We start from the raw sequence: 27599 nt of genomic DNA, 5'->3' as shown, positions 1-27599 counted from the left end.
CCCGCCTTCCCTCTCCTCCCCCGCTTCCCTCTCCTCCCCCCGCTTCCCTCTCTTCCCCTCCTTCCCTCTCCTCCCCCTCCTTCCTCTCCTCCTCTCTTTGCCCGTCCCAGAGCTTGGCCGGAGGTTTCCTCGCTTGACTGACTACTCTGCGTAAGTGCGGAAGACGCACTGCAGTACCGTCGGCCGTAGCACGACCGAGCTTACTCTGTTCTCTCGTCTCTATGATCCTCTTTGTGACCCGTGGGATAGCGCCAGAGTCCTAGAGCTCCGTGCCAACAGTCCTCCACGCCGACAGAGGACAGCGCAAAAAGCTGACGTTCTCGCGAGAGGCGCGGAGATCTCTCCACGTATTGAGGGTGCGAGCGCATGCGCGCTCGGTGGTGCGCGGTAGAAGGAGGGAAGACGGGATCCGGCTGGAGCCCCGGAGTGCGCGCGTGCGCCGTCGCGAGCTTGCCGCTGCCGGGGCCGCCGTGTGAGAGCGGGTGTGAGACCGCCGTGCGAGCCGCGGAAATGTTCCGAAAGGCCCGGCGAGTGAACGTGCGCAAGCGGAATGACTCGGAGGAGGAGGAGCGAGAGCGCGATGAGGAGCAGGAGCCGCCACCGTTGCTGCCGCCGCCGGGCACCGGCGAAGAACCGGGCTCTGGCGGCTGCGGCGACAGGGCCCCTGGGGGGGAGTCGCTGCAGGGCCCGGGGCCGCCGCCGCCTTCCGCGCTGACCCCGGGCTCCGGGGCTGAGGCCGGGGGCTGCTTCCCCGGCGGCGCGGAGCCGGGCAATGGGCTGAAGCCGCGCAAGAGGCCGCGAGAGAACAAAGAGGTGCCCCGGGCCAGCCTGCTCAGCTTCCAGGACGAGGAGGAAGGTAACCGCCCCGCTTCGGACCCCAGACCCCAGCATCCCTACCCTGGGCCCCCACTTTAAGTCCTCGCGTTCCCTGGACGCCCAGCCCCCGCAGCCCAGAAAGGAGCCCCTTCGCGCCCGACCTGCTGCACATCTTTCCCCGCCTCCGGCCTTCTGCTCCCGGCGGAGGACGCGTTCCCGCGCAGCCACCAGCCTTTTCTTAACTACCGCCTCCTCCTTACCGTCCTCCTGTGCGTTTCCTGCTCTGTGGGGCAGAAGCTCACATCCGTCATTCTGAGTTTATCAAGTGGGAATTCAGTGTTCCCTGTCCTGCTTTTTTTCCTGGCGGGTGTGTTTCAGGGTGAACTTGAGTTGGGTTCCCTGTCTGCTCTCGGCACGGTCTCTGAGTCCTCTGCAGGTCAGTGTGCCCACGCCTCTTGGGGGATCTGTCCAGACATCCTTGACCAGGAAGGCTGGATTTGTAAAGAGGAATCCTAAATCTGGGAACAGAATCCCCGGAGTTGAAGCTCTGGTTATGAGTGACCTTGGACCAGTCCCTTGCAAACGTGGAGCCTCGGTTTCTCCATGAAAATAAATAGGGGTACAGATGCACGGCTTTCCTCGCATTGATTTTTGGACAATGAGGAGAGACGGTGTAATAGTAATTGAAGGCATTTTATCCAAACGGTTGTGAGAGGCTAAGCTGCAGTGGATTTAGATTTCTGATCATATATGAGCCTTAAATCTAACTTCCCGACCAGTTGCATGTGTGTTTATGTAACCCAATTAAGTGCATGTTATTAAAAAAAGAAAGACTTTTGGATATCTCACTTGTATCTTGATGCAAGATGCTCTCATCCTTCCAGGAAGGTGGGCATTTTCTCTTTGGCCTTTTTGTTATTTCTTATTTTGTTTGAGAGGACCACAGCCAGATTTTTTTTCTTTTTTTTTTTTTTTTTGATAATGATGCAGAAACTATTTGGTAAAGTGTTTGTATCTGACTTTAAAATTTTCAAATCAGACAGTGGATACATACCAAAACTTATTTTTGAAAAGTGCTTTGCTCTCAGCTTAGTCTTGAAATAATATATGTCAGTTTGTGATGGTTATAGATTTATTCAGACCTGACAGCTCTCTTACCGAACGTCTTTTGACTTTGGATTTTTTTTTTTCTGATAATAAAGTAATTAAGTGCTTTTTCAGTGATTTTGTTTTCTTCCTGAGGAGAACAATAGGACATATGAAAACTTTGTGTAGTCGCAAGTGTTATGCCTTTTAAAAAGTCTCAAATTTGCATTATGTGAGGTTAATTTATGAAGTTGACAGCTTTTGAGAGTCTATGACAGATTTGGAATAACTTCAAATTATGTAATGCTTTGGGGTGTATGAGTATCCATTTGGATGAATGCGAAAAGCACATAAGACCATGTGAAAGTTAGAAGGGAAAATACTGTCTGAAATGGTTGCTACAGCTTCATTTAATTTCTTTTCTAAGAAAATGAAGAAGTTTTCAAAGTGAAGAAATCAAGTTACAGCAAAAAAATAGTAAAATTACTTAAGAAAGAATATAAAGAAGATCTTGAAAAATCGAAGATTAAAACAGAACTCAATTCATCAGCAGACAGTAAGTACCAAACTTATAGGATTCTTTTGAAACAACAAAATGAAAGCTCTTTCTCACAAGGATTGATTGAATGGATTTGCTGTATATATCATGAACTTGTTCAGTTGATTCTGTTGTTGTCAAAGGTCCACATTGAATATTGATACAGTTCTGTTATTTAATTCTAACACAGTTGCACAGTAAATGCATTTTTTTTTTAATTTGTTGGAGAGAGAGAGAGAGGGTGAGCACAAACAGGGGGAGCAGCAGCAGAGGGAGAAGCAGGCTCCCCACTGAGTGGGGAATCAGATGCGGGACTTGATCCCAGGACCCTGGGATCATGACCTGATCCGAAGGCAGACGCTTAACCGACTGAGCCACCCAGGCATCCCAGTAAATGGATTTTAAAAAAAGACAGAATCCTTGCCACTGGAATGTTTCTGCTGTAGCACCTGAATCCTCCCCCAATTTTCTTGCTAGTGTTCAGACTGCTGTTAACCAGAGAAAGGAAGTTTCCCACTTAAGCCTGAGACACGGATTTATTCCTGTTTGAGATAGTACTGTGTAAATTACTGTACTTGTATTTTATAGAGACAGGTGTTCCATTTCTTTGGTGGTATTTCCCCAGTTGGTTTAATTCTTGCAGAACTTTAGGAACCTTGTTTTAATGTTTGTTGATAATACTTTCTCATTCAGCAGCCCTATGGATGAAGACTCCTCAGTGTGAGGCCCCTGCCTACATTGTACAGACATTTCTCAACACCCTTTCACAACTGAAGCTTAACAATTTTAAGAAGTTATTTGTCTTGGAGGAAAGTGGATCCATTATAATATACTGTGGTCTGAATTATTCTCATGCAAATGCTGAATCTTTCTATTCTATGGAATTAAGGATAGAATTATTATTTCACGGGTTCTCAGCCAAAGGCTTAAGGTGAAAAAGTATGTCATTATATCTCAAATTTACAGTCTCATTTTGGAGACAGCATCATTAATGTATAATTGGACCCAATGTTTGGCCAAATGTCCAATGAGTGGTTTAAAGGGGAACTGCATTTTTTTAGAGGCAGGAGAAGGAATGCTTCAAAGATAAAGTAGAATATGAAACTGGATTTTTGATCATTTAAATTCCAGAAGATGGGAGAGGGAAGATACGGGTGTATAATCAAAAATTAAAGTGACTAAGGTAAGAGCAAATATATTTGTCAGGTCAAAGTGGATGATTTATAGAGGAAGTAGAGGTTTAGGGTGAAAGGTACATTGTTGACAGATTTTGAAGGATGTTTAGTATCCAATAAGGGTTTTAGAGTTGCTGTGTTGGATGGCTTGCCAAGATGGTGACATGATAAATGCCCTTTGAAACCTTAACCTGGTATTAACATGCAGAATGGATTGGCACAAGGAGAGATTGGAGACTTAAAACAGTTTAAAATCAAGGGCCAGCTTTGATCATTAATAGTGAGTTTAAAAAGGTCTTAGTTGAGTGAGACTGAGGCTTTTCCTGACTTAGTGGGAAATAGTGGATGAGTTAAAAATATTTGCTGTGGGTGTGGGAGAAGAAATGGAAAGAAAGGATTATTTGAAAAACATTCCAAGGGAAAAATTGGTAGGCTTGATATATGCTTTAACTATTGGATTTAAAAAAACAGTCAAATTTTGAACTTTTGTGACATGGCAACTGAGAGAACAATGCTGTATTATATACAGAAATAGGGAAGGCAGGTGGGAGGAGGAGTATTTTTAGGGGAACCAATTATTTTGGAGTCTAGGAAACTGCTTTTTTCCCAAATCTTTTGAGAACCAACTGTGTGCAGTATAATAGTGCAAGAAAGATCAGAAGTGAGAAAGGACCATTTAGAAATGGAAGCAAGTCTGGGATTTATGAGGTCTTCTGTGACCTGTGATCTTTGTGACAAAGACTTCTACCTTTAATAAGTGTACACATAGAGAAGAGGATTTACTAAATAAAATCATAAAGGCCAAAGAAGAGATAGGAAAAGTTTCAAGATGACGATGCTCATTTGAATGAGAAAGTACCAGAAAAGTGAGGAAAAGAAAGGACCAAGGAGAGGCCATTGGCAGGGTTGCTGTTGTTTTCTTTCTGGAGGAGGGTGTCTGGCAGAAGAGACAGGTCCACTAGCCAAGCTGTATCTGTTTGGATGAAGGAACATCTTTTGCTAAATTGCTCAACGATACTGTATGAATTTGTTGTAGCTGCAGCCATTGGGTTAGCTGGTATGGGAGCTTGGACTGAGAGAAATCAAAGGCCATTTGCCTAGGTTGAGGCACAAGTTGGTGATGAAGTAGAAGTCAGCAGGTCCACTGCTTTCCAGAAGTTTGTCAGAGAGAGAAGTAGAGGACAGTAACTAGATGGACCATTGGGATCAAGGAGAAGTTTTTCAATAAGGAGAAAACTGTGTTTGTAGACAGAAGAAAGGCAACGGAGAGCCTGATCAAGTTCAAGGTAAAGAGAATGTTCATGAGAACAAGTTTCCTGATGTGGTAGTAGAAGAAATTGAGGGTCCTAGAGGAGCCTAGAGAAAGGTTATTTAGTATCTCTTTTTACAAAGACATCTGGAAGGATAATACATATCCACTGACAAAAATTCAACTGTAACCATGTTGTGCACTTGTATGTGTTCAATCATAAAATGTATTTGCTTAGTCTTTTAAAATCTGCGGAAATCATTACCTGAACGTATTTGGTCTGGTAGACCTTTCACAGTTCTATTGAAAGCCATCGATTTAGTGTGGGTTTAGAGTAGAAGGAAATGGGTAGTTTTTGACTCCGATTCTTGGGTAGTTTTTAACTCCTGTGTAACTGTATCTGATAAGGTGAATTTTTAAATCTCATAGCATCAGAATGCGCTTCAGAAGAAAGGCTGTGGCTAATGAAATAGGATGGTAGATGAGAAGACTAAGGAGCCTAAGACATAATGACTTGAATCTTAGTAAACTTAAAAGTGTGTATATGGGGGAGTGGTATTATCCCTGGGATTCTTATTGAGGGGAATGGAATATGGTTTGAGATGAATAGAGAATCTTTGAAACGCTTTTTGGGAGGGGAACATGCTAGGGAAACAAGAGAAGAATATCATATTTAGAATAAACTTTTACTATTTCATTATATTCATTGTGCCTGTTGCGTGCCAGGTTCAGTGCTCAAGGTGAAAAACACTTTGATTTTCTTGATTTTTGCCTGGGACTGATGGTGCAGTGGGGCTAGTTAGTTATAAGGAACGTAAAGCTCTGTAAAGATACAGTGGTGCCTCCTGGAATGCAGTGGCAGGAAAGCAGTGTTGCAACTGGTCTTATGAATGGCCTCAGAATTAGGGAGCTCTCTCTCTGTCCATATGGCAGAATATGGCACTCTACAGCTCCCTTCCGGGTTTACATGTGGTTGTTTTTAGTGCCACCTGGTCTCTGACTTGTCTCGCTGTCTCAGTTCCAGGTTCCTGGAAAGAGAATCAGGTTGTGTCTGCTTTGGTCACAAATCCACTCTTGAACATTGAGTCATGGCAGTGGGGTCAGAGTTGCATTGTATAAATGTGACTTTTGGGTCTTAACCCCTTCAGGTGATGGATGACAAATGGTTATGAACTAAGAAGATAATCCTGAAGTATTCATTGCAGAGAGGTTTATGTGGTCCATAAACATTGTTCTTGATAGAAAGCTGCCTCAGAGGGGCTTCGAGTTTAATGAAATGCTGATATAAAATGAAATAATGATTCAAAGAGGTATGAACAGTTAACCAGTGCAAGTTTAGAGGAAGAAACAGTTAATTTTGATAAATGTAGTAAAATTTTGATAAAGTGAACTCAAGGTGGAATTGAGCAGAGCCTCCAATGCAGCCCTGTGACCCCTATATTACTTTTACTTCCCAATTAATGCCTATTGTTGGATATTTCATTTTCATACATCAGTGGTTTGAGTTTTTTATAAATAATTAAAATAGTTCAAACTTAAACGAATTAAGCCTATAAACGAATAAAAGGGTGCCTACCTGATTTATGCATTCTATTTTAAATATATTTTAATAACTTTTTTCACAAATGTAGACGAACCACCTTTGGACAAAACAGGACATGTTAAGGACACCAGTCAAGAAGATGGGGTTATCATCAGTGAACACGGTGAAGATGAAATGGATATGGAAAGTGAGAAGGAGGAAGAAAAGCCAAAAGCTGGTGGAGCCTTTTCAAACGCTTTATCTTCTTTGAACATTCTCCGTCCAGGTGTGTACTTGCAAATACTCCTCAGAAATGAAGGACTCCCTCAAGGAGGGGCCGTGTGGAAAGATGGTGAAGGAAGGAGTTAGCTAAGTGGTTTTTCTTATGACATCCGTTTGAAGCCAAGGGTTTTCTTTTGCAAATAAAATTAGAAAACTAGAAACTTTCCAATTTTCCAAGTTCATTCTCAGACAGGCAACTTTTGTTATCAGAGCAAATGTGGGGGCCTCAAGTAAATGGATAAATGGTACTAAAGTTTCTCTTTTTTTAATGTATTTCAGATTAAGACTTCAACATTTTTAGAAATGCTACTAAAAGCAAAAGTATGATGCTATTAGTTTTATGCCCACACTCTCTTCCTTTTTACTTTTCTTTAGGAAATAGTTTGCAGATCTGTTCACTGGGTAGTCAGTTTTCCAGTAAATAAATGCTTAGAAAAAGTGTCTAGCAGGAGAGGAACAGCTCGGTAAATTAAGGTACATTTACATGATGGGATATTCTAAAGCTATTAAAATAACATTAGATAAGTAGCAAGGCCTTAATTTTTACTGTAGGTGAAAAGTCAATTCGAGCATGTAGTAGGTTATGCTTTATCTGTTCAGTGAATATGGTTATGCCAAACAGCAACATGGAAAAAACTTACAAAGCTTTAGTATGAGGCAAGATTACTACAGAATATATTCAGTATGCTTACAGGTGAACTGAACACTATTTGCAACAGAAACATGCTATAATGGTTTTTTAAGGTGTGTTTGTGGGCACCTTTTTGTTTTTTGTTTGCTTTCTAGTTCAGTAACATGATTTGATTACTTTTGTTTATTAAAAATGAAAAAAAATTACAGTTAAAATAAAGTTGCTATGGTGGATTTTCCCGTCCCCTCTTTCTCATACATATTGTCATTATATATATATTTTTAGTGTCCTTAGTGACTTTTAGTTTCCATTTAAGCTAAATTAAGAATAAATCAGTTGGACTACAGGCACAGTTTGGGAAGGGGGCACCAGCAACTAACATTAGACCATCACTACGACAAGGCTGTCTTGGTGAGATTATTTTACCCTTCATATTTTCAAGAAACTAGAAATTTTATACCCTAAAAACTCCATCTTTTATAATCCTTACTGTATGTTTCCAGGAGAAATTCCAGATGCAGCTTTTATACATGCTGCAAGGAAAAAGCGTCAAATGGCCCGAGAACTAGGAGATTTCACTCCTCATGATAGTGAGCCTGGTAAAGGCCGCCTTGTTAGAGAAGATGAGAATGATGCCAGCGATGATGAGGATGATGATGAGAAACGCCGCATAGTTTTTTCTGTGAAAGAAAAGTCACAAAGACAGAAAATTGCAGAGGAAATAGGTAACTTGATTTAATAGGATAGTAAGCCTGGTGCATTGCTATTAAATATGATTTGCTATTAAATATAGCCAAACAAAAAGTACCCACATTTACTTAACTGTGTTTTGTTTTGTTTTTTTAAATTTTATTTATTTATTTGAGAGAGAGACAGAGATAGCTAGAGAGAGCAGGGGCTGGGAGGAGAGGGAGAAGTAGACTCCGCACTGAGCAGGGAGCCCGACGTGGGGCTTGATCCCAGGACACTGGGATCATGACCCGAGCCAAAGGCAGACGCCCAACCGACTGAGCCACCCAGGTGCCTCTTACTTAACTATGTTTAATGTTTGAGGACTGTTTTTGCTTGGGTACAAGTGTCTTACTAGAATTTTTTTTAAAACTATAGCACGATTGTGATAGCTAATATTTATTGAGCTCTTCCTGAGTAGGCAGTATTGTGTTAAGCACTTTACATGCATAAATTTATATAATCAGCTTAACATTCTTCAGAGGCCTGTAGGTTTTGTTCTTCCCTTTGTTGATTTGATGTCAAGCTCACAGATTAGGAAACCCTCCTAAGGATTTAAGGGTTACATAATACTGCCTTTTGCTTCAAGGGATACCGCGGCTAAGACAAACAAGGTCAGGAGTAGCAAAGGAGAGGAGATCATGATAGACATTTTAGTAAGACTGAATTAATACCAATAGTTTTGCTTAATTTTTGTGAAGTGCCAGGTTAGCATCTCTTCCCTCCCTGCTTTTCTGGTATTTAATTTTCTTTGCTGCTATGACTGTAGGCATCGAGGGGAGTGATGATGATGCTTTAGTAGCTGGAGAACAAGATGAAGAACTCAGCCGATGGGAACAGGAGCAGATAAGAAAAGGAATTAATATCCCTCAGGTAAGAACTGAAGGATTTCACTTCAAAAATTAAAAAGTAAATGAAAAACCTTTTTTGCCTCTTTTCTTGAGTTAAAAACATATTGCACGTTGAATTGAATCTTTGTCATTCATTCAACTAACGTAATTAAGAAAATTACATAAAGTTCTATATCCAATAAGCTTTTAAAAGAAATTGTATTATCTTTTGCTTTTTACAGTCAGAATGATGGAAAATTTTCTGGTTTCTTAGATCAGTGTTTCTCAGGGTGGTCCTTCAACCAGCAGCAGCAGCTGGGAGTTTGTTAGAAATGCAAACTCTCACCCTCTTGAGATCCAGTGAATGAGAAGCTGGGTTGGGGGGCGCCCAGCCACCCATCCCGGGTCATCGTGATGCACACTGAACTTGAGAAACACTGTTGGGATAAAATCTTTCTTTCCTGTAGAGCTTATTGTTTCTGACTTCAGAAATTATTCTGTGGAAAATGGATTTCTCTGTGATATGAAAACTTACTCTAGATGGAAAGTCTATTCCTCAATAGTTACAACAGTTTGCTTTATGGAATTAACTAGAACAGTGGAAGTGTTGTGTAAATGTAAACTATTTTGGTTACTGGTGTTTGACACAGAATTTTGCACACGTTTGGGTTATGTTAAGAAAATAGGGTACTTAGATGGCAGTCTCTAGTCGCCGCTTATCTATTTATTCTCTACTTAGAACAAGTCATTTGTTCTCTTCCATTGATAACATGGTGGCCTTGGATTATTTCCTATGTCCCTTCCAACTCTAAACTTCTCTGATATTATGTTTTCCTGAAAATTATTAGAAATGAATCCAGTAATCCCACAAGAGTTAGAATGTTCATCCAGCCCTACCTTTACTTGATTCTGAAGAACTCTGCAGTTATTTATTTTAATTAATGTAGTATTTGGAAAATGGTATAATTTTTGCTTTTTTTTTTTTTTTAACCCTAAAGGCATGATATTACAGTTTTAACTGTTAGTTTTCATATATATCCCATTTCTTTTCTAGGTTCAAGCAAGTCAGCCCACTGAAGTGAATATGTACTACCAGAACACTTACCAGACGATGCCTTATGGTTCATCCTATGGCATTCCTTATAGTTATACTGCCTATGGATCATCTGATGCCAAATCTCAAAAAACAGATAATACAGTCCCTTTCAAAACTCCCAGTAATGAGATGACTCCCGTTACTATTGATTTGGTAAAGAAACAGCTTAAAGACAGGTAGGGCAGATCAACTTCTTAAAGACCTGTCCTCTAGCTTTCTGTTCCCTCAGGCAACATGTAGTCTGGGGTAGCAGATGCAGAATATCGGCAAAGAAGATTCACTGGCCCATCTTCAAAAGCTAAACAGAAGATGACTTCATACTTTGTTCTGCTACCTTCTTGGATTACTTCTGTGGAAGCCTCGAAAAGTTATAAAAAATGCCACTCCATGATCTTGTTGAAGACAGTTCTGAGTTTGTACCTCTTGGACTCTGAAAGAGTGTAGTCAAGATATGGGGGGAAAAGCGAAACAGATTTTGGTTAGCCCACCAAATAACTTTATATGAAGTCTGTAAACTGCCTTTTTTTTTTCTTTTTTCTTTTTTTTTTTTTGAGAAAAAAGCAGTACAGATGAAAAGATGCCACTCCCAAGTATTTTTATATTCTAATAGTGGAACTAAATGCATTATTATAATATTGCAAGAGTCCTGACAGCATAGACTTTTGGATGTAAATGTGTTATATTTATCCTTTTGTGTTCTTAAGGTTGGACTCCATGAAAGAACTGCACAAAACAAATCGACAGCAGCATGAGAAACATCTGCAAAGCCGAGTGGACTCTACCAGGGCTATTGAAAGATTAGAAGGGTCTTCTGGGGGTATTGGTGAACGGTATAAATTTTTGCAAGAAATGCGAGGGTATGTCCAAGACTTGCTTGAGTGTTTCAGTGAAAAGGTAAGAATGCAAAAATATTAATCTCTTTGACTAAGGCAAAATTAGGGAGGTCTAGACGGCCTTGTGTAGATCATTTCTGTATTCCTCAGAAAATATCCACTGCATTCAGCTCTAGAAGTGATGAAAAGCCATGCTCCATTTTCTTCACTTCACTAGCGGCATTCTATCTTGGGGGCGGCATAGTGCCTTTGTTGAAAACAAAAAAGATAGAGCATATTTAAATAAGACTTTGGCAAGTTGTGCTTAATATAGTGGTAGATTATTGGCCTGCCCTGAAATATTAGAATATAAGGTACTCCTCTGGTGGAATTTTCTTTTTTACAGTTTAGGTCTAAACTTATCTTTAAACTGTTTCTACATATAATTCCAAATAGGCATAAACTTGCAAAATTTTATTAGTTTTTTTTTTTTTCTTTTAACTCTAGATAAAGTTGGTCACCATCGCTGCTGATAGTTTTCATCTAAATAAGCCTATGCTTCATCCATTTCAGGAACCGTAACATTGGTCTTAATTTCTTTGAAGGCCTCATTTCTTCCAAGTTCGTTTTTTGTTTTTTTGTATGCTAGTCACTTGGAATAGTTTTTTACATTCTACTGTGCCGTTTATTTGCATTTTTTAAATTAGCTGCACATAGGATCCCCTTCTCAAATGACCTCTTAATTGATTTTTCTTTTTCAAGATAAATGTAATTGGTACATTGGTTTATAAGCATTTGTGGACTTTGTGGCCTTATGTTTTAAAAAAAGAAAAAGAAAATCTTGAATATCCTGTCTCTAAACTTCCAAGTGATACAGAATTAGAAGGCACATTTTTCCCTTTTTCTTGGCTGTGTGGATTAACATAGAATCTGTAAGCTTAGTATGTTTGAAGGAGTATTTTTATCATCTCTGCTGATTACTTCAATACCCTAAAGCCAAAGACTCACAAAAGAACACTGCTAGACTGTCTTCCTCATGGGTCTTAATGGTTCTAGCCAGTCTGTGGTCAGATGCAGGCTGAGACAGCATTCACCAAGTCTTATCTGTAGGGTTTATCACATTCTTGTCTTACCACCAGATTCCTGGAGAAGCAACTGTAGTCTGAGCTATGATAGCCCTTGTGGCAGATCACTGGCTTAGGGCGACAAGTACAAGGATGGGAAAGAAACCTAGGTTTGACTTTGCAGGGGGCTAGAGTCCAGGTGGAAAGTAGACATAGGTGTCAGAGCTGGTGATTGTGTCCTTCCTATTAATAAAGCCCTTCTGAGCCCAGTGGACATGGTGGGAGCTGATCTAATAACCTTTTGTGACTGGAGAAAGGATCTTTGTCTTAAACCATACTTTGTAAGTGAGTTTTGTCCCTGTCGAGTTTTTTCCTTGAAGTATCTGAGCCTTTGCTTTAGAACTTAGTAAACTTACATACTTGTAACTCTAAGCTTAACTCTTAAAAATTGACAGTGACATGATCAACTAGATTATATCATTCTTGAATTAAAGAGACTACTAGGACGTCTAGTTCATATAGTTTTCAATTGCTGTTTTTAAAAACAAGTAGTAGTATACTTTATTGATCTCAATTACCATGTTCCTCGAGAAATCACTTCAAATGTGCTAATGTGGTTTCACAGAGTCACTTACAGAGGTAGATAATCCTTTTAAGGATGAGTATTTTATTTCATGTTGACATTTTCATATGCATTGAGTTTTATTAAGAGACTGCTTCTAAGTTAATACTGTCATTGTCGCCTTGGAAATATTTAGGAATAATTGGATACATTTGAATATTTTATACTATAAAAATTTGTTTTAGGGTAAGGCCATAGAAAGATGAACATTTCTTTGTTTTTTTTCTTTTGTTATAAAAGTTTAAGTAGTTTTGAATTTAGATTTTTTAATTATTTAAAGATCATTTTAACTTTCCATTGTTTTGTTTCCCTATAGTCATCTTCCTTCTTGTGTTCTTCGCCTTAAATTTGGTCTTGAAATAAAAAGTCAAGAACAGTTTTGAGTTTGGAGAGGGTAAAGAAATTGTCGTGGTGCATACTCTTGAGACAAATCAATATTGTTAAGAAACATGAAAGAGAGCTGAAGAATGTGTTTGAAGGTTTTTATTCAGAATTTTCTCAGCTTTGTTGAAAGGAATTCCAATTACCTAAACAGAAAAATTACATTATCAGAATTTTAACTATAAATTGAATAATTAAATTCTGGCTGATGCAACCTTAGGCGGGCAGCTCTTACAGGAGAGGAATGTTAACAGTCTCCGGGACTGAAAGAATGCACCTTAGGTACATAGGTACATTTGTCTTTCGTCCTGTGTGGTGTGAAAAAAATAAGGGGGTGGGGAAGTGTAAGTCACAGTAATACAGCACTAAATGCTTTAAAAAAAAAAAAAAAATCACTCATTGTAAATTTTAAAGATAGAGCCTGTGGGCTCAGCTGTCTAAGAATGCAGATTTGGGGACATTGTTGCCCATGGTGTGGCATATTAGAGATTGAAATAACTCCATCAGTTTGATCTTTCTGTGAACATTTGCTACTTTTTCAACAGAATCATGCAAGTGTATAAAATTGCTTTTATTACAGACATCTTTGAATTCCACCTGCCTTTTTTTATTTTCCATTTGCAGTCTGTTCAGTTCAGGAAGCTGCTATAACACTTGGTGCCAGTGTTCCCAAACTCTAAATAATGTGTTTTCCATTTGCACTAACCATCAGGAAACTAGAATTTCTGGTTTCCTCAGGTATGTGTAGTGGTTGTTAGTGTTTTGTGAAAGTTTCATAGCATTTGGTTATAATATAAGATATTGACAAAAAGAAAGTTTTCAGTTTTTTTAAGTTAGGTTTCATTCTATAAGCTTTTGTACTCTATATGAACTGAGTGAATGCTTAGCTGTGGATATTAACCTGGAAAAATTCATTGACTTTGTAAACTGATAATTCATGTGATGAATTTTATTATTTTATTATAAAATATGGAAAAACTTAAACATTTACTAGCTTTCTGAGTTTGAGATCTTGACATTAGGTTAGTGAAAGCTAGAAATTTTATTTGCCTTACTGATGTAAGTGAAGGCAGTTCACATTTAAGAATGTGTAATAAAGCTGTAATATAGTGTGACATTACTACGTTACTGTAAGAGACTTGGTATGTACAAGTGGCAAAGCAGTTTAAGTGTCCAGAATTGGGCAGCTCGCTGACTCCCGTTCTTACCTGCTCGTGGAGCCCTTGCCTTTTTTTGGTACTGCACGGCAGTAATGGTTTATTTTAAGCTACAAAAATTCTGAGGGAGATCATGCTGCTGGAAAACTAAAAATGGACTTTAAAAGACTTGCAAGTACTTTATTCTGAAAGAAAAGCACTACAGTTTTTGACATTTCTTTACTTGCTCTCTTTACTAATACTGAAGTGTTAAGTTTCCTAACCAAACTTTTACTCCAATAACTAGTCACTGGACATTATAGCTCTATATATGGATTAAAAGAAGAGATGTTTCCTTAACATCATAAAACTGAATTGTAATTTGTGTCCCTTTGGGAGTTCATGATTATTCTGTCCATAGAGGGTACTTTTTCAGAAATCCGGAAATAGTACGGAACCCTCAACTAAGGAAGCAACTGAGGAGTTTGGTGTTACGGAGTGTGTTGTATTTTTACAGGTGCCACTGATTAATGAACTTGAATCAGCAATACATCAGCTGTACAAACAGCGAGCTTCCCGCCTTGTCCAAAGACGACAAGATGATATTAAAGATGAATCTTCGGAGTTTTCAAGCCATTCAAGTCAGTCCATCTTGAAGGTTTTTATTATTCATTAAACAACCTTGTTTACTTAGTGCAGCCTAATTGAAAATTAGAGAGCTTAGCTTTTTTTTTTTTTTTTAAAGAAACATTTCCTTGCTCTTGTGTCAGGTAGTTCTAAAACTTGAACAGCATGTCCTTGGATTGTGTTTAAGAAAATACAGCTTCGCAAAGGAGCTCAAAAATGTGCACTGATATTCTATCAATCTTATTCTTCTTTGGACATATTTTTTCATTCCTTAGAGTGTAGAGAAGAATATTTTCAGTGTTTTATCTTAAAACCACTATCATTTGGCCCCAGTTGATCTCCACCCCCCCCCACCCCCCCCCGCATTTTCATCCTGTTCATAACACCAGTACAGATGCTGTTGTTGATCACAGTGAAAGATTCTGAGTTTGGGGACTAGGAAAATACCGAAAGGGGGTTTTAATGACATAACAAAGGATACAACTCCAAGATTAGGGGATTTTTGAGCTTCATGTCTTGGAGAAAAGCAAAATTTTTTTGTTCTCTAGTTTGCCTTTTATACTGGATTTTTTTAATAAGTCAGTTGCCTCCAATTCTTGAAATTTTAATGTAAAAGTTCAGAAATTCAGTTTATATTCCTTTCATTATGAGATGTGTTATGGAAAACCGAAATTAATTGGAAACCTTATTAAATAGTTTAGCTGAGATTCTTTAACCAGAAGTTTTAAACCTTTTAATTCCGTTTTTCCATTATGCTCCATATTCTTGGGTGCTCTGCTAGGAATTTTCCCAGCATGGATTTCTCGTGGCTTCTTTTGTCATCTCTTTGTTCCCTGTGTCAGCAGTTCTAAATGAAGTATGCATGACAATTACCTGTAATACTAATTTAAAATGCAGGTTTCCTGGTCCTATCCCCAGAGATTTTTGCTAGGTCTTGGATAGTGACCAGTATCTTCTTGTTAAACAATCACCTCAGGTGATCCAAGTGCAAAGGCCCCTCGTGTTATTCTTTCTGAAGACAGTGCTTTGTCCTACTGGGTGTCCCCTAAATTAGATGTTGGATCCTTGAGAAGGCATCCTGTGTGCAGGATGGATTTTGGACCATTGTAAAGAGGTGGTAATATGGCCCTCAGAGCTGAGTGAGACTCACATGTGAGCCATATGATTGGCTTTGACCTCCTCTTTTTGCCACACAAACTTAAATTGGTTTATTGCCATATTGGGCACCTAGATGACTAATGCAGGCCTTCCAGATCACTTTTGATCCAGGCAGAACCAGATTTCTGGGGCAGATTACAGGTAACCTATGAAGGGAAGTAATTCCTTTTTAAGTTAAATGGTTTGTATGAGCTGTGCATCTCATCAGATACCTTTTCCTGCCTATTATCTGTTCCTTATAATTTGAAGCTATTTACTTACATGATAGTAGAAATAAAGGTTGAATGATGTATGTTAATTAGATGGAGAGTTGGAAAAAAATTGAAAAGTAATGAGAAAGTGAAAAATACTGCCTTGGAGAGGAGTATTCATTGTCAGAGGTTTGAGGAAAATTACATGGGACACTGAAGTATCACTTCCATTTCTGATCTTTTTTTAAAGAAACAAAAAACCCTGAGATTCATCTGTTGAGATTTGTGAACACTTACCACAATTACTGCATGTAGTTTTAGAGAAGTGATGGAGGCTATCCCTCGAGTCATCTACTCTCTCATATCTCCCTTATACTATAGAATCTAATAAACATAGCAACATTTTAAGTATTTATTATAGCAATGAGTATTCTTTAAAATACTTCTTTAATGATGGATACCTCTTAAAGAGACAGGAATCATTTCTATGGTTTGGGACTTTAGCTAATTCACCTGTGGTGTGTGAACTCACAGTTGAAGTACAATAGGGGCATTTTTCTTGTTTACCATACTCATCTTTCTTTATAATTGCTGAACTCTGGAACATCCTTCCTGATGTCAGAGCGATTTTGAAGTCTGAATGAACAATTCAGAAAGTCAGCTTTTAAAAATAGTTGGGTCGATGATAGTTAGGATACACTGAAGTAGAGGGCTAATTTTTGGGTTTGTTTTTTTCTGTTGCTGCTGTTGGCGGCACATCTCTGATATCGGGGAAGAAATATGCAAAAGCCTTGAATCGATGTCTTTTGTTTTATGTATGATTTTCCCCGCATCCTGTCCCTTGGGTTGTTTGCTTCTGTTAACAATCCCCGTCTTACAGAATATCTTCTGTATTCTAAATGTAGAAATGAGGGAAGTATTGCATGCAGATGGTACCCTCACTCTTCCTCCTGCCCTAGACAAGAGATTAGAGGACTGTTCTCTGGAGAGAGAGAATGGGCCCAGAGAAAAGACCCCGAGAAGCCCCCAACAGAAGACTTTGTCCCGGGGATTGGATGGAGAGGCCTCTGGTAGATTCCCCCCACCTTTGTCCGTAGAACTAGCAGTCTCGTTCTTTTATATGAGGTGGTTACTGATCATAGAGCAGCCCACGCAGTAGAACCAAAGGGACTGAGGAAACAAAGACCATGCAGGCCGTAGAAGAAAATATAAAATAGACTTGATACCCTTCGGGAGGTAATAGGAGGTGCCGTACATGTGACAGAAGTAGAGGATGCTGTAGAAAGGGAGTATTCTCAGAGTAAGAGCCATCTCTTAGAAATTAAAAATATGGTAACTGAAATATAAATTTAAATAGGAAGGTTGGAAGCTAAGGCTAGAAAATTGCCCTAGAACGTTAAAAAAAGAGACAGGAAATAGGAAGCAAAAAAAGAAGTAAGGGAATTGTGCTTTGAAAGAGTGTTGGAGAAAGCATAGGGTGGTCCTCTTAGATCTGGTTTTCAGTCTATATGTTGATTCTGCCCTTGCTCTAGAACTAGTAATGAGAAAAAATTTCTACACAGCAAAGTTAGAATAAATAGGATAAATTATTAAATTCCTGAAACAAAGCTGTTTTCTCATCCTTCCTACCCATGTTTCTTTTCTGTCATATCATTCAACATGTGATGCTTAACTTCTTCCTTAAAAAGTAATCTATTATTTTTCCCTTTGCACAGGTAATTTTGATTTTTAATTTATTTGGTCATCCTGATAGCATCAATTAGTTAGTTCTGTTACAAGTAGATATAAAAAGTGATTAAGCCCAGTTGTTTTTGTTTAGGGTTATTGAACTCTCCATTTATTTTTCTACTCCTTTTCATGGGAACACGGCATAATACTGAGATTTGCTCTAAACTAGAAAACTATCTGGTTTACCAGTTACCGCAGAATCCTGTCGTTGAGATTAGCAAACGGTCTATCATTATGGCTTATTCTGTGCAAACTCTTTCCTCAAGATTATTGAAGGAAGACTTTTAATTTTAACCATCGTTGTTTTATAGATAAAGCTCTGATGGCACCAAATCTCGATTCCTTTGGGCGAGATCGGGCACTGTATCAAGAGCATGCAAAACGTAGGATTGCAGAACGGGAGGCCAGGAGGTAATTCTAAAAATGCTTGCTGTTGCTTTGTTTGCAAAGGGAGGACTGTCTTTTATCTGGTTTGGGAACATGATGTTTGTTATTTAGGACTCGTCGGAGACAAGCCAGAGAGCAAACCGGTAAGATGGCAGATCACCTTGAAGGCCTTTCCAGTGATGATGAAGAAACTTCTACAGATATTACAAATTTCAATCTGGAGAAAGGTTAGACATTTATTTGGAAATGAGATTCATTGCCACTTTGGTTTCTACTTGGGTGTGGTTTTTACCAGGAGATGGTGTGAAGTTTTGTGGCCTCTGAATTAGAATCAGCCACTTTTTTCTTAATTGTAAAAACTTGTACCCATTTTTATTAACTGCATATAATGATGAATTCTCAGAATAGTGGTGACACCTCGTCACCGGCTTTATTTAGTACTTGCGTAATGAATGATACTACTCTTCAGAATCATAGAATTTTAAGTGACCAAAAAAAAAAAATGTGCCAGATCCCAAGGATAGCCCTAATGCATCCTGTCCTAGGATGGTAGAGCTCGGCCATGGGACACTCAGCCCTGAAGTAAACTCCTGATTTGGGGAGTCCTGAATAATTTCAACCAAGAGGAATAGTTAATACTATTATGTGCCAGGCATTTCTAGAAAGGTCTTCAGAAATCTTTATTTGCCACCGTTGGTTGTGGTTATTTGGAATTATATCGGCTGCAAGCCATTTGGAACTTAGTTGGAGAAGCCTATTTTTCTCCCACCTTTTCATAGTGAATATTTTTAAACAGAAATTGGAAAGAATAGCACAGTGATCACCCATATACTTGTCACCCAAATTCAACAGTTCTTACCATCATTTAACCAAGTTTGCCTTAATTTTTTGAGGGATGTGTGAGTGTGTGTGTGTTGTTGAACCATTTGAAAGTAACCTGTAGACACCATGACACTTTAAACACTTGAGCATGTTTAACTAAAAGTTCTTAATATTGTGTCTGTTTAATAGCAGTTCCCCCAGAATAAAACTCTTGGGACTGTTTTTGTGGATTATTCTGTATTTTCCAAACTAGGATCCACATGAGATTTCCTGCCCCGCTTTTGGTTGTTACGTTTTTTCCCCCTAGAATTAATGAATGTCCATGAGTACGTTACACATATACACATCCGCATTGTTTGTTTAAGACATTAAGTTTTTGAAGAGACCAGGCCACTTACCTTGCAGAACTTCCTACATTCTAAATTTGTCTGTTTCCTCATAGTATTAATTTGTTTTTCCATTCACTGTTATTTCTGGGTAAGCTGGCATTTAGGTCTGAAGACTTGATTAGATTGAGGTTAAGCTTTTGATTTGGCAAGAATACTTCATATAAGATGCTGCTGCTTATTGCATTAATGTCAGATGGCGAATGTTAGATTGTCCCACTATTAGTGGTGTTAAGATTGATCTTGACAAGTAAGTTGTCGTAACTAGGTTTCTCCGTTATAAAGATTCCCAAGTCATCAGCGGCATCAAAGAACCTTCCATTTAAAGATCCTAGCCTCCATTGCCATACTTGTCTATGTCCGTTCTTGCTGTCACCGACAGACTTTGAAAAAAGTAGTATGATTGTTCACTGATCATGATGCACATTTGATATTTATACAGTGATTTGTGGACTGAAGAGCAATTGCTTCATGTAGTTACTCATGGTTAATATCCATAGTAACTGAAATTTGAACTGACTTGTTGGGGGACAGGTGGGATTTAACTAAACTCTGGGCACCAGAAATGGTACATATTGCAGCCGTGCAAATGAACACTGCCTGCACTCTGGTTTGCATAATAGACATTTGAAACCTAAACTTACTCTGTTTATGCTTTCTGTTAAGTAGTAATTAATAATGATTTCTCTGTAATGAGCCTGTCTGACTGATACTGAAGCTACGCCGAAAATACTGAATTGGTTTTTTTTCTACTACATACTAAATTATGGTTCTCTGTGGGATTTTTGTTGTTTTTATTGTTGTGTTTAGATCGCATTTCAAAGGAGTCCAGCAAGGTTTTTGAAGATGTCCTTGAAAGTTTCTATTCAATCGACTGTATTAAATCCCAGTTTGAGGCATGGCGTTCAAAATACTATCTGTCCTACAAGGATGCTTACATCGGCCTTTGTTTGCCAAAGCTGTTCAACCCCCTTATACGGCTGCAGCTTCTCACTTGGACGCCCCTTGAGGTGAGTGGCGTGTGTCACTAGTACAAAGCAATATAACGTGGGACCTGGGTAATTTTCATCTCAAAGCTCGGGGGGAGGTAAGGCACAGGGCTCCAGTACAAATTGTATGATGTCATGATCTTTTACCCTCCCTTCCTTCTCAAGAGAATCGTTGGTTACTTTCAGGTTACAGGCAATGCTTTTCTCAGTCAACTAAAATTACGTGTAGTGACACTGGGATATGAACATGAATGAATAATCAGACCTTGGTCCTTTGATCCTAGAAAAACTTAGAACCTCCTGGGAAAGCTCAGTGAGGTGGATGTGAAATGAGGACCTGAACTGAGTCGGGGGTAATGGAAATTGGGAGAATAAGACAAGTTGATAAATATAAGAGGTGCAGTCAAGGACCTGATGGCCTGGTATATAAGGGTCCTATATACGTTCAGTGGTCATGTTTAAGAGAGGGTTTGGGGGGTTACCTGCGTGTGGACGGAGCCATGGGCACGAGTGAGATGGGCTGGGTTGGATGTGTAAACCGTAAGGAGAGGGCTGAGGTCGGAGCCCTTGAAACGACTGAACAAAACTGAACCTTTTGGCCCCCAGCTCTCAGTTGGTCTTTGCCAGACCTTGTGGAGTTTCACCCTGTGCATGTGTGTCTTAGTACACAGCAGAGCTCAGCGGGACTTGTGTGCGTTTTGGAGTTCTTTTTCTGGGTCACTCCCTCCTCCGCCCCACGGCTTCCAGCTTTCTCAGCCTCCCTGAGCTCCAGTGCTTGTCTCCACATCTGAGCGAGACTGTTCTGCCTGCCATCTCCCACCAGGGGCTCGCCTCCGTTGATTCTCTCCCTTTCGGGGGCCATAGTCCTCTCCTGCCTGTGTCCAGTGTCTGAAAATGGATGTTTCATATATTTTGTCTAGTCTTTAGTTGTTTACGGCTGAAGGTTAAATCCTGTTACTCTTACCATGGCTAGAGGCAGAAATAGCAAGCATTTGAAATGTTTCGCTTGTAATATTCTTTTTTCTAGGCAAAATGTCGTGACTTTGAGAATATGCTGTGGTTTGAATCTTTGCTCTTTTATGGTTGTGAAGAGCGAGAGCAAGAGAAAGATGATGTAGATGTTGCACTATTGCCTACCATTGTGGAAAAGGTGATTCTTCCTAAACTAACAGGTAGAGATTTCTGAATTTGAACATTTAAACACATGGGTTTTCCAGATCTATTTTTACGAATTTTTAACCAGAGCGTATTTCCTCATAGAAGTTATATTACAAATGATAAAGTAACCACCGGGTCCAGAGATGGCTAAAGGGTGGACATCTCTTAACCTAGGACTTGAAGACCACCCTGGGGTGGGCCTGGAGTTGGGGGCAGTAATTGATCCATAGATGAATTTTAGAGACTCTTAAACACGACCTGAAGCAAAACTGAACACATAGTTTTGGCAGGGGGATATGCATTTTCCTGGGGAGCAATTTCATTACTTCTGTTAATTTCTCAAAAAAGATTAGGAATCATTGGTATGGGAACCTATTTAAAATATTAAAAATAAGTTTCAAGTTTAGTTAGGAAATCTTGATGCTGGGACATCTCCTAGGATACAGAAGTCCTCCCTTCCTTGCCAATCTTTATTATCACCCAGCAGCAGAAAATAGAATGAATCTATGCTCTCCCCACATTTACCTAATCCTCAACATTCCCACAGTTAAGAGGACAAAGAAGAGTGGAGCTTATACTCTAGAAAGAGAAAAAGTAAGTCAGGATTGGCATTTATAAGTTGAGGACTGCTTGACAGCAGATTTAAGTCAGCTGCAATTTACTTCTATATCTGAACACATTCTACTTTTCTCTTATAGTAATAGCTGAAAATATGTGGGACCCTTTTTCTACAACACAGACTTCAAGAATGGTTGGAATTACACTAAAATTGATAAATGGATATCCTTCAGTAGTGAATGCAGAAAACAAAAATACACAGGTAATTTAATGATTTATTATATGTGAACGTTTTTTTTCCTCCCCTCTCCTTTCAAAAATGAGCAAGAGTTGGGGCACCTGGGTGGCTCATTCGGTTAAGCGGCTACCAACTCAAGTCATGATCTCAGGGTCCTGGGATTGAGCCCTGCGTCCACCTCCCTGCTTGGTGGGGAGTCTGCTTCTCCCTCTCCCCTTGCCCCTCTCCACTGCTCATGCGTGCGTGCACTCTCTCTCTCTCTAAAATAAACAAAATCTTAAAAAAAAATTAAAAAATGAGCAAGAGTTGAGGGAATGAGTGGTTATGTTCTAAGGCTTGCCAGAAAATCCCATTCCCTCAGACCATCTGGTCCTTTATAGGCTGAAATATACAAGAGTTGAGATAATCGTTTTTAATTTTCAACTCTCTCTGGCAAGGTGATGTCATTACTCCAGGTAGCCTCTCATTCTTCTCACCTCCCCACTTCCCACTAATTAAACATTCCTTTAAGAACTGTTTTTTGGTTTTTGTTTTTTGGGTTTTTTTGGAAAAAGAAAAATGTAAAACTACTAGAATAGGTAACCATTGGTGATTTAAATGCTCAGACATTTGAATAGCATGTAAAACAACTAGTTTTCAAACTTCAGATTGTTGCCATCCCTCTGGGCCTTCTTAGGTAAGCAATTTAGACAGAAAAGGTGCTCTTTTTTTTTTTTTAAGATTTTATTTATTTGAGAGAAAGAGACAGAGAGGGCATAGTGGGGGATGTAGAGAGAGACAGAGAAGCAGGCTCTCTGCTGAGCAGGGAGCCCGATGCTGGACTCGATCCCAGGACCCTGAGATCATGACCTGAGCCGAAGGCATAAGCTTCACTGTCTGAGCCACTCAGGTCCCCCAGCAAAGGTGCTCTCCACAATCATTTTCACTGATCTCATTTTGAGAAGAACCAGATTATGTGTCGGATTTTAAATCTTAGTGGTATATAGCCTGAAGGGTTTACAGATTCTAAGTGGCTTCATTGCCTGGTAGTTGAGGGCTGAACTAGAGTATTAAAGACCTTAATGCCTTCAGTGAGGAAGGTAAAAAATAGAAGGCTGTTGACTTGAAATTGAATACTCAGTGATTTAGAATATGGCTTTTTATTTCTTAAAATTTAATTTTTATCGTAACTCTTATTAAAATGTGTTCTCTGTTTTTAATTCTTTAGGTGTACCTAAAAGCACTCTTATTAAGAATGAGGAGAACTTTAGATGATGATGTTTTCATGCCCTTATATCCCAAAAAGTAAGTAACTCTTCAGAATGTTAAAGATGATAATATTCTCCATTATCTTCCAGAGAAGGCTTCTTAAGTTCTACAAAAGCTAAAGGTAGCCTGAAATACAAACTTTACCTTTTTCAGCATGTAACCCAAAGAGACTAGCTCAGTGGGGAAATTGTTCCCTTAAGCAAAATAAAGCAAATAATGCTTTTTGTTCTCTCTTTGTATCTCACAGTAAATTTCCATTTTCTTTTAAAACCTAACTTCTGGAATATAATTATTTGAAAATTTGAAAAATTACTTAATTCTTTTGTTAAGCTATTTTACTTGTAGAACTCTTTTCCAGAAATCAGATGGCACTTAACATATAAAATATTTGCTCATTTTTCTCTTTTTTTCTTAGTGTCTTGGAAAATAAAAATTCTGGGCCTTATTTGTTTTTTCAACGACAGTTTTGGTCTTCAGTTAAGGTATGTGTCTCTAGGTTATCTAAAAGACTTCAGATTTTCTTTGACACATATATTTCGGAAGGTATTTTGCAATTTGATTAAGTAAATCTATAGGCTTAGATTGATATCTGTATACAAACTCCATTTTACAAACTAATCTTATTCCAAAAGTTTATTCAGGTGTGATGTTTCCACACGAGAAAATGTATTGAGTTCCAAAGCAAGGTCTAAGCTAGCCAGCGAAATGCCTTGCTAAGCCACAGTTCTTTATTCAGCGAGTAGAGTACCAATTACTTTTCTAAATTGGGGAATACAGCACTGAATATGATAGAAGTGGAGCCTTCGTGGAGTTGTTAATCCAGCATAGTTGACAGCAAACCAGTATTATTATCTCAGGTGTGATGAATCCTGAAAGGAGAAATTCAAGGTACTATGGGCGCATATGACAAGGGCACAGAGCCCTTGACTGGTGAGTCACAGAAGATCCCCGACTGCCCTGGGGAAGTGCTATTTAGATCATTAGACCAGAAGAATAGGAGCTGGTACTGAGCTGAGGATGAGCAGCATATTCTAGAAAAACTGAGAAAAGTCCAAAATGGCTGGAGTTAGGAGATGAGCTAGCTTCCCAGAGGACATAGGAGCTGTAATTTACGTATAGACCTGTGTTCACTACCCACATCAAGATGCATAACACTTCTACCATCTCCCCAATTTCCCCATATCCCTTTGTAGTCAAGCCCACCCCTGCACCATGGCCACCCCTTTTCCTTGTCCTGTGGTTTTCTTTGTAAGAGTGCCTAATGAATGGAATTATTTACAGTCTGGCTTCATTTACTTAACATAGTGCATTTGAGATTTATCAGTGTTGTCATGTGTTACTGGTAGTTAATTTCTTTTATTGCTAAGTAGTAGTCCTTTTGTAAGGTGGATGATACCACAAGTTGCTATTTTTTTTTTAATCCATTCTCCAATTGAGGAATATTGGATTTTTTCCAGTTTGGAGTGATTATGAATTAAAACTGCTGTAAGCATTTGCATACAGGCCTTTTCTGGGTATGTAAGTTTACATTTCAATTGGGTAAATACCTACGAAAAGCTGGTTTTCAGATCAACAACATATTAATGTTATCCAGTTATCCCTCATTTTCACCACATACCATACTCGGTATTGTCAGTTTTGGAGTGTTTTTTTTTGTTTTTTTTTTTTAAGTCATTCTACTAGCTGTGTAGAGGTGTCCTATTACAGCCTTAATTTGTATTTCTGTAATGACTGATGATGTTGAGCATGTTTTCCTGTGTTTATTTGCTATTTGTATATGTTCTCTGGTGAAGTACCTGTTCAAATCTTTTGCATTTTTTTAAGATTTTATTTATTTGAGAGATAGAGCAGGGGGAGGGGCAGAGGGAGAGGAAGAAACAGACTCCCTGCTGAGCAGGGAGCCTGATGCAGGGACTCGAAGCTGGATCCTAGGACGCTATTATCATGACCTTAGCTGAAGGCAGATGCTTAATCAACTGAGCCACCCAGGCACCCAAATCTTTTGCGTTTTTAAAAATTGTCTTACTGAGCTTTGAGTTCTGTATTCTGGATACAAATTCTTTATCAGGCGTATGATTTGTAGAGAGTTTTACTTTTCTACTGTGTGGTTTGTCTTCATTCCCTTAATAGTCTTTCAAAGTGCAGAAGTTCTTCATTTTGATGATGTCCAGCTTATCACATTTTCCTGTCATGGGTTGTGCTTTGGGTGTCATATCTAAGAAATCTTTACGTGACACAAGACCACAAAGTTTTTCTTCTGTCCTTTCATCTTGATAGCTCGTAGTTTCAGGTTTTACATATAAGTCCATGATCCATTTTGAGTTAATTTTTATATAAGGTGTGGGGCCTGGATTGAACTTCATTTGTTCCAGAACTGTTTATTGAAAAGGATATCTTTTTTTTTTAATTTTTAAAATTTTTATTTTAATTCCAGTATAGTTGACGTACATTATATTAGTTTCAGGTGTACGGTATAGTAGTTCAACCATTCTTTGCATTACCCTGTGCTCATCATGATATATGTACTCCTTAATCCCCATCACCTGTTTCACTCATCACTTCCCCCCCCCCCCCCAGCCTCCCCTCTGGGGACCATCAGTTCTCTATAGTTGAGTCTGTTTCTTTTTTTGTCTTTTTTTTCTTTGCTTATTTGTTTTCTTGAATTCCACATATAAGTGAAATCATACGGTATTTGTCTTTCTCTAACTGACTTAATTTCACTTAGCATTATACTCTCTAGCTCCATCCATGTTGCAAATGGCAAGATTTCATCCTTAATGATGGCTGAATAATATTCTGGGGTGTGTGTGTGTGTGTGTAACCACATCTTTATCTACTCATCGGTCGATGGACAGTTGGGCTGCTTCCGTAATTTGGCTATTATAAATAATGCTAAGGCTGTCTTTATTGACTTGCTTGTATACCTTTGTTGAAAATTAATATTGGTCATGGAAGGGACATGCACAAATTGCCATTTTTAAGATTACTCTGGCTGTTGTGTGGATAATGGATCAAAGCACGTAAGGATAGTAATAATGAAAATTTATTATGGATGTACTGTGTGCTAAGCACTGTGCCACACTGTTGTTTATCTTGTTGAATTGTCACAGTAGCCTATAACTAGACACTGTTCTCATTCTACTCCTGGGACAGTTAGGCACAGAATAACCAGCCCAGAGTCATTCCTTTGTTCAGTGTAGAAATGGGAGTCTAATTGAGGCCAGTTCTGACTGATGAGCAGCTCTTCTCAGCTGGGGTCCGTGAAATAATCAATACCTAATGCCCTAGGTCCGCCATTGAGCATAATGAATTCTCTTTTCCCTGTGTCTAGAATGGTACTTGCTCTGTACCATCTTTGGGAAAATTAAGGAGTCACTCAAATCATTTTCTGTAGGTTTTATTTCTCTCATAGAACCCTGCTTGAGAAAGACTACTCCAGAGCTAGTGCTCATAATCACTTGAGGAACTGTGAGGTCCAGAAAGAGATGATGGCAGCTTGGATTAGGGGAGGTGGCAACAGGAACTGAGAGAAATGGACACAATGGATGGAGGTGGGGTCAAACAACTGGAGGGAGAGGTGAAGAACGACTTCGAAGTTTCCGGCCTAATCAGTTGGTTGGATAATGTTAACATTTACTGAGTTGAGAAATACTGAGAAACTTGGGAATTTTTATGCTGGGATGGGCTGGGAACTCCCATTTTATAATAATGTGACTGCGTAATAATGGCCTCTATTTTGTGTGTACTGAACTTTAGTAGCTTGAGCTATTGAAGAGACATAGCTCAGTTCAGGTTCATGAGATCTGGTAAACATGCAGTGTTGTAGTCAAAAAGGGAATTTCCATCTTTTTGTGGATGGTTGTAGGACTCACTTAAGCATGATTTTGAATGAAGGACATTTATCGAAGGATCAGCACTTGCCTGGTAGTACTTTCTATTATGATGGAAGATGTTCTGTTTTTGTACTGGCCTATAAAGTAGCCACTAGCCCCGTGTGGCTATTTATGTCTTAATTAGTTAATTTTAATTAATTAAAGCTTAAAATTCAAATTCTCAGTCATTTGAGGCAACATTTGGACCCTGTTAATTAGTACTTTGGCAAAACATGGTCCACTGTATTTCATAAGGTGTTTTACTCTG

The 27599-nt window shown here is 39.0% G+C and overlaps 1 protein-coding gene and 1 long non-coding RNA gene across 3 annotated transcripts in view; one reads left to right on the top strand and one right to left on the bottom strand.

Annotated features, from left to right (window-relative positions):
- Positions 1–1049, bottom strand: part of LOC115943768 (uncharacterized) — a 32415-nt gene extending 31366 nt beyond the window's left edge. The window contains exon 1 of one of the 2 annotated variants that reach the window (XR_004078366.2): positions 978–1049. This is a non-coding gene — a long non-coding RNA (uncharacterized LOC115943768). Of the gene's footprint in view, positions 1–204; positions 304–977 lie in introns of those variants that run through there. The other variant, XR_014138934.1, reaches the window with a different exon arrangement.
- PAXBP1 (PAX3 and PAX7 binding protein 1) overlaps positions 360–27599 on the top strand; it is a 33005-nt gene continuing 5765 nt past the window's right edge. The window contains exons 1-15 of the mRNA XM_006741710.3: positions 360–856; positions 2330–2458; positions 6496–6672; positions 7803–8024; positions 8798–8901; positions 9913–10130; positions 10659–10848; positions 14487–14610; positions 17985–18084; positions 18172–18287; positions 20079–20278; positions 21285–21429; positions 22114–22235; positions 23419–23495; positions 23875–23941. Of these exons, the coding sequence (XP_006741773.2) occupies positions 367–856; positions 2330–2458; positions 6496–6672; positions 7803–8024; positions 8798–8901; positions 9913–10130; positions 10659–10848; positions 14487–14610; positions 17985–18084; positions 18172–18287; positions 20079–20278; positions 21285–21429; positions 22114–22235; positions 23419–23495; positions 23875–23941 (2481 nt within the window). The 5' untranslated portion in view covers positions 360–366. The remainder of the gene's footprint in view (positions 857–2329; positions 2459–6495; positions 6673–7802; positions 8025–8797; positions 8902–9912; positions 10131–10658; positions 10849–14486; positions 14611–17984; positions 18085–18171; positions 18288–20078; positions 20279–21284; positions 21430–22113; positions 22236–23418; positions 23496–23874; positions 23942–27599) is intronic.

The sequence above is a fragment of the Leptonychotes weddellii genome, chromosome 1, assembly GCF_054177405.1.
Source record: "Leptonychotes weddellii isolate Sample4059 chromosome 1, ASM5417740v2, whole genome shotgun sequence".
Lineage (NCBI taxonomy): Eukaryota > Metazoa > Chordata > Mammalia > Carnivora > Phocidae > Leptonychotes > Leptonychotes weddellii.
The sequence above is the reverse complement of the archived record's forward strand: the minus strand, read 5'-3'. Positions and strand labels throughout refer to the sequence as shown.